Below are 7,500 nucleotides of genomic sequence, written 5' to 3'. Positions count from 1 at the left end.
TAAATCAAATTTATTCAATTCGATTTATATAAATATGCAAATTCGATTTATTTAATTTAATTTATTTTTATATGTGGTATGATTTGATTGAAAGAGCAATAATTTATGTTGCTTCGTAAATTCTTTTATAATTTTATCTAGCATCAATAAAATTAATGTTAATTCATATATAGTATATAAATAAATTTAATTAGAATAAATAAAAATTTATTTATTTTATTTTAGGCTTTATAATTGAAAAGACTAATGCACTAATATAACGATTTATAATTAATGTAGTATAATTAATTAAGTAATATAAATTATAATAAATTATATTAATTATATTAATATTTAAATATCTAATCAAATCAATTAGTTGATATAATTAAGTCAGTGCAATATATTGTATTGAATGAATTAAAACAATTAAATCGGGAAACACTCTCCGAAACATGCCACATCAGTTTCATCATTAAGTACAGACATCCGATTTTTATATAATAGAATAGATACACAATCCGGTTCCTATCTATTTTAAAATAGGATAAAGCGATTTCTGTCAAAATAATAGACCCATTCCGATCCCTGTCCGTGTCTTTCGTGAGTCATGGCAGTTCCTCCGTCATCGAAAACTCCAAACTTAACGAAAGAGACCTACGTGGCACTTAATATTGTTGATGTAGATGCTAAGTCACCGTTAAGTGACATGCTAGCGAATGAGAAATTATAAAAGATCGATTTGTCTCCCTATGGACAATGGTCAGGGTCTATTTATTCCTTTTTAATCATCCACAAAAAATGATGTCATTTCACATACTGCGCTGAACCAAAACCTATGTTATTTGGAGGTGATTATTTATTTCAGTTAAAACCTATCACTTCTCTTCCAAATCAAATACGAACGGTATGACACTATAAAAAAAATTTTGAAAATAGTCAAATTTACCAATGGACAAATTCAAAGGTAAAATTTTCACCGGCAAATTTTTTAGTTTGTCACTAATTATTGACGGTTTTAACACCGATTTAAACTTCTAATTAGCGAATTTTTAGAAGTTGTTACCGTCTTTTTGATAGTAACTTTAGCCCCATAAATTTATTTTTTGCACATTTTTTATCATCAGATTTATCTTCTATAAATTCAAAGGTAATATATTATTTATTAATAATTAAATTAATTAATACCGACAAATTCAACCGACCGTAAATTTTAAAAGTCATGAGTGAAAGAGTTAGAAGAAAGGTTAATTGGATTAGAGAATAAGTGGAAGAAGTATAAATTCAAAATCAGTGAGAATCTTGAAAATAGATTCTTAGTTTTTGATGTAGTATTTTTACATTTTTTTGTAGGATTGTAATTGCAAATTTGTTCAGAGTAACTATGTAGAAAATTTATGACTAATTTAAATTATTTGGGAGTTGTTTATGTTATGGGATGACATTGAATATTTAAATACTGTTGAAGATAAATAAAAATAGATTATTATGATCAATGTTTAAAATTTTTCAACCATTTGTGCAAAGTAACAAAACAGCAAATTAATATATTTGTAACATGCATTTTTTTTAACTTCAAAAGCATAGATGTTCATATTATATATTGATAATATAATAAAGAAGCAATCTATCTTTCATAATTTAACACCTAATAATAGCATAATATGGACAACAACATAGTCCTAACAAAAAAATATTTGTCCCAAAACCAAAAGTATTGTATAACTGAGAGGTTTTAAACAAACAAAATAAATATAGCCGAAACAAAAAAACATATGTCCTTAAGTCTTATATATAATATTCACACTAGCAAAGTATAAGTTATCCAATATCAATTCTTCTTAGGTGACTTAAATTTTAGAGGCTTTAAACCTAAAGTGGTGGGCACAAATTAGAGAAGCTTTGATGACAGTCCTGAACTTGCAACAATTATTGTCTTTATTGATATTACACCACTTTTAGTTGTTGAATTTGTTGTGACAGTTGTTGGCCCAGTTGTGGATTTGGTGAGTCATGAAGTCACCTATTTGATTTGGAAAAAGAGTGAGAGGTCTCAACTAAGATGAATCATTTTCAAATAACATAAATTTTGGTTCAGTAGAGCATTTGAAATGATATCTTTTTTGGTGGATAAAAGAAGACAAATTGACTCTGATCATTATTTGTAGGGGACAAATCAATCCCTTACCATTGCTCATAAGGAGATAAATCAATCTTTGATCATTGTCCATTCTCCAACATACCACTTAATAAAAATTCAACGTCTACATCAGTAACATTAAATGTCACATAGATCTTTTCTGTTAAGTTTGGTGAGAAATGATGACGGAAAGACTGCCATGACTCATAGCAAAAAGTACAGAAATCAAAATGGATCTATGTTTTTTTTATAGAGATCGTCTTATCATATTTTAAAATGGACAAAAATTAAATCAGGTGTTTATTAAAAAATTAATATATAATGTTAAGGTGTTAATATAGATCAACGTCAAGCCCATATATTTGGGTAAAACCCAACTCTAAAATAAAGTTGGACTCCGGCTTAAACAATAAACACATACATGGATCATGAAGCATTGTCCCCGATCAAAAAACATTTAAAAGCTCTAGCGAATTTTTATATTTTTTGTGGACTAAAGCTGTAAAGTTCAATACAATAAGGATTGACTCAAGAAGATATTGCACTGAAGACAAAAAAAAAAAAGATATTGCACTCAATATCCTCCTGACCATTTTTTTTTTTTAATTTTAAAAAGGTAAAATGTGTTTTTTATCTTACCATTTTAAAACTTGGGAGGATATCATCTCATGCATAAATGCACCTAAATGACCTAACTATTCGCAATTACTGAATTTAGGTAATAAGTACAATTTACATGAGAAGTTATTCTTCCATATAAATTTACATGAAGATATTTTTTTAAGGTCAACTAAGTACAAATTGGGTTATTTATATACATCGGTCAAAAATCAATCATTAATTTTTAGCTTATTAGAGTTTACATTTTGGTGAATAGAAAACTTACAAAATTTATTGCTTAATATACGTCGATCTTAAAAATCGAATTTAGAAAAAAATATTTAAAAATCTAAACAATTATCACTTATATTAAATCTCATATAATTCCATAAAAACATCCTTTATTCTTTTCTTTAGAAATCATTTCATCTTGGGAGAGTCCTCCAAGGATCTTCACCTTCTCCTTTGCTAGACCTAAATGAAATTGGTTCTCTCCCAGAATCAATAATCTCATAATCTCATGTTCCATTTTCACATAAACTTTTAGCACTTACACCTAAAAAAAACTTGAAAAAAAAAATAATGAATAATCAAAGCATCATCCTAATAAAATTGAACAACAAAAATCATTATATATTATATATGCAATAATTTATTAGTCATTAATAGATTTTATGAAATTCTAATATACAATAAATTACTCTTTAATCTATATATTAAATTAAAAAAAAATCATTGTGATTCTCATCCCCCAAACGGCCAAACACATAAAACTCCAAAGGGGCATTTTTGTTCACCTCAAAATTAAACATCAATTGACTTTGTCTAACTTCGTCTATAACACCCTCCTTACACGTATCTTAATAATCTAACTTTACATGCACACCATTTATTCAATATCGAAAGTTCCAATCCCATTATACCCTTTGAGGCGTTGACTGACTCAGCCCACTCTTCCTCTATAAACAAAACAAGTGTGCAAAATAAAGTGTTCTTTCTAGATGCTATATTATTAATCCCTTTTTTTCCTTGGACGGTTCTACCCTTGACTTCTCTTCATCATTATCATAATTCATATACTCCACCAAAACTAAGTACCACAAAATTGTAAAATCCCACCCTTCTTTGTCCTTTCCCCTCGTTTGATATGAAGATCAATAAATTATAGCATGATTGATGTCCTTTAATATTTTATTTAATTTTTAATTTTTAATTATTTAGTTTATTTCCACATCATTTGAAAGGGACTTGTTGGTAATGTGAAATGGTGATAGCAACGTCATTGGCTTGAAACACCGGCGATCCACAGAGTTGGAGTTAAAATTATACAACACATCCTTTTCAACTTTTTCGGTGCTCCAATCAGAATCATGTAATAATGTTACCTTATCATCATCTTTGTAGGCGTAGCCCTTGCTAGCTACTAGTAACACCAATTTTTTGCTTCTAGTTTCAAACCATTCTCAAAATAAATCACAAAATAACTAAAGATATTTGGATGTTAAATCAGATATTCAATAATATAAAGTGTATTTTTTCACTTTACGATTTTGTGATTTTTTTTAAAAATATTTTTAATATTTAATTTTATTTAATTTTTTTTAATATTTTCTATTTGTATCAAAGCTACTTTAGACACTTTTAATTTTATTCAATATCTAACAATAAATTTGACACAAATCAAAAACATTAGCAATAAAATGAAATATTAAGAATATTTTTAAATAAAATTACAAATATTAAAGACAAAAAAAAAATATTTTATCTTATTCAATATAATCTAAAATTAAAAAATAAAATAAAAATTGAATTTCAAGATAACCTACCTATGATGATATAAATATTCCTTCCAAAATAGTGATGCCAAATTTTTAGTTGTTAGGCTATAGCTAATTCCATGAGTTGAATGTTTCTATTTTAATTGATTAGGATAAGAATGCAGAGTAAGCATACGAGAGTACTTCATTTTTGTTTGCAGTTATCATTTGCCATTAGAATTTTGTTGATAATAAAAAAGAGACTATTTTTCTATTCACTGAGGTCATCATCCCAATATAATGATTAACAATGATGATTTGTCTGAACCAACTATAATTTAACTAACAATAATCACACAGCTTCTGGCATCATCGATTCATCTATTTTGATGATGGAATCAAAATTGTTCACAATAAGTAGTAGTTGCTTCTTGTGACTCCTTCAACATGAAATGAAAGAAAAAGAATGGAGTTGCTTCTGCTCATGAAACTGATCTAATTGTGACCTATTCCTAATCATTAGCGTAATATACGACTTTATAACTCAATTTTATTACAAAAATTTTGCTAAAAATCTAAGAGCAGTGGAGAACATTGTTAAGCTAGCACACTCTCTTCTCTAAATCTTAAGACATGCTTATAATCCAATCATTAGTAATAGGAATAAAGTTTTTGTTGCTGATGTGTATATAATCCAATGTTTAAACATGTAACAAATGGTAAGAAACACAATCTCTTTTGGCCAAAGGGACTTGACAGAAGTGTTTTGTTACACTTTCAATTATTTGTTTGTCATCCTTACAAAAAGAATCAAATGAATAAAAGAATGAATTGCATTTTGTACATTTCTACTTACTACTTGTCTCAACTAATTCTACATTCTACATTCGATTTAAATCCTTGATTTTGACTGTGCCAACACGGATATCTAAAGAAAGAAAACAAACTAAAAGGGACAAATTGCAAGTTGCAACCATCATGAACTGTAGTTTCCCAAGTTGATCATCAATTTTGACTCAATCAGCTCCAAAAATCTCAGATCCCCTTTCTAATTTCTTGCTCTTCCACACCTTTGCAGGTTCCAAAACAGCAAGTGATGCCTACAACTTTTGCAATCTACAATTGAGTTTGTCTTTGAACCAATATATCCAAAGCCTCCTTCATCCAATCATAAGGGCAGATTTCTTTTGCTTCAGCCACAGTCATCCATCTTCTTTTTCTGAAGTTCATCTCTGGCCAATTATCCAATTGCTTGCTAACAAGCATAGGGAACATGTATCCCTCATGAATTGTGGGTTGCCTTTTGCTCTTATAGGTCCATTTTCCCAATTCACTCTGCAAAGAGAACCACCAAAGCACAAATTGAATAAGAAATAAGAATAATAAAAGCCCCAATTTTTCTGGTCATGAAACTCAAAATCTATGAATTTGGTTGCAAGATAATACTCACTTCAATGTTGCCAAAAACACCAGCTTCCTCTATGGTTTCCCTTAAAGCAGCTTGCTCCATGGATTCATCAGTCTCCCAACCACCCTGAGTCCAAAAAGAAAACAGACATGTTAGGAACATAAAAAGGTTGCACAATTAACCAAAAAAGTGTAACATGTGCTTTAACAATAGGACAAGTTGTGGAGAAAATTACCTTTGGGAACTGCATTCCTTTGCCCTTTTGAGCACTAATCACAAGAACCTCTATTTCTTTGTCCTGTGTTCCATTATTCTTGTATCTGTAGGGAATGCATCTGTTCATTTACAAAAATCTAAGTCAGCTTAATCCAAAACACCAACCAAAAAGTCCAACAATAATAATAAAGCCAATTTTGAGAAAGACCCATTTGAGAGAAGCTTCTAAATTCCAAAACTTGGATTCAAATTTCAACTGCATGAATCAAAAGTCTAAACTTTACCCCACAAACGTTAACACCCCCCAACCACCCATTTTGAGTAAACCCCATTTGAAAGAAGCTTCTAAATTTCAAAACTTGCCCATCAACTTCAATTTGAGGATCTAAAAATCCAAACTTTAACCTCAAATAAAAAACCCCATAAGATGAAAAAGGATAAAAATTCAAAGGGGGGAAGAAAAATAGAGAAAGAAAGAAGACACACCCTACAACAAGGCGACAACCCTTTTCATAACGCTGCAAATGCCTCCCAGTTCGAGGGGACACCAAAGACATGACGTTTTCCAATTGTTTTGGGAACAAATCCGGAGAAGCTTTCTTGGCTGAGAACAGAAAAGAGTACAAGAATTTGCAAGCCAAGTTCCTAGAAAGCAAGAGACCCATCACAGCAAGAAGTTGTTGTTGTTTTAAGTCTTGTTTGTTAAGGAGGAGAAGAGGCATGGAAAACAAGAAGATGATAATGAAGATGAAGAGAAGAAGAAGGCAAAGCAGAGAAGAGAAAAGGGGTTAGGATGAGAGAAAAGGGGAAAGTGGGGGGTGCTTATATATATGTATGGACGTGTTCGTGGGGTTGGAAGGGGTGTGTGTGTGTCTGCGTGTGGGTAACTATGCCCACGCATCATCTAGGGCGTCTCTTTCTCACGCGCTTAAATTTAGAATTATTTTAACACTTTTTTCACTTATTTCTGTTTATCCTAACAAATTCAACTCCTCACTCTTCTGCTTTTCTTTTTTGGATAACTATTAGTACTGATTTGTTTGTTTATTTTATCAAATTCGTAAATTATTCAAATAAATACGTGAGAAAATCAGTTACCAAAAGAATTGAGAGTATTGACACACAAGTAATGAAAGTTGTTATTATTATTATTATTATTATTATTATTATTATTATTATTATTATTATTATTATTGTTGTTGTTGTTGTTGTTGTTGTTGTGAGTAAATTATTAAAATGGTATTTGAAAGTTTGTAGTGTTGACAAAACGAATTTTAAAATATATTAATAATAAATAAGTTTTCGAAAAATTTAAAAATACGATAAAAATAACTAAATATTAAATATGCTCTAAAAATGATTTTAGAAATTAAATTTTGATGTAAATTTTTGTAATTATT

At 29.4% G+C, this 7,500-nt stretch overlaps 1 protein-coding gene across 1 annotated transcript; it reads right to left on the bottom strand.

Moving 5' to 3' along the window:
* Nucleotides 1-5,212: 5,212 nt before the first annotated feature.
* LOC112750901 (nudix hydrolase 18, mitochondrial) lies at nucleotides 5,213-7,002 on the bottom strand. The gene is made up of 4 exons (XM_025799820.3): nucleotides 6,587-7,002; nucleotides 6,120-6,219; nucleotides 5,927-6,010; nucleotides 5,213-5,811 (listed from the first exon to the last, which is right to left on the bottom strand). The coding sequence occupies exons 1-4, from the start codon at nucleotides 6,820-6,822 to the stop codon at nucleotides 5,593-5,595; spliced, it is 639 nt and encodes a 212-aa protein (XP_025655605.1). The 5' UTR covers nucleotides 6,823-7,002; the 3' UTR covers nucleotides 5,213-5,592.
* Between the last annotated feature and the right edge of the window lie 498 nt (nucleotides 7,003-7,500).

The sequence above is a fragment of the Arachis hypogaea genome, chromosome 15, assembly GCF_003086295.3.
Source record: "Arachis hypogaea cultivar Tifrunner chromosome 15, arahy.Tifrunner.gnm2.J5K5, whole genome shotgun sequence".
Lineage (NCBI taxonomy): Eukaryota > Viridiplantae > Streptophyta > Magnoliopsida > Fabales > Fabaceae > Arachis > Arachis hypogaea.
Note: the sequence above shows the minus strand (reverse complement) of the source record. Positions and strands in the feature narration are given on the sequence as shown.

Bases quoted from the DNA above. Each gene is read 5' to 3' on its own strand.
- LOC112750901 (XM_025799820.3), bottom strand. From the start codon at position 6,822: ATGCCTCTTCTCCTCCTTAACAAACAAGACTTAAAACAACAACAACTT. The intron at 6,220-6,586 runs GTGTGTCTTCTT...GTAAATGAACAG, and splicing joins GGTTGTCGCCTTGTTGTAGG to ATGCATTCCCTACAGATACA. The intron at 6,011-6,119 runs GTAATTTTCTCC...TTTTGGACTCAG, and splicing joins AAGGAATGCAGTTCCCAAAG to GGTGGTTGGGAGACTGATGA.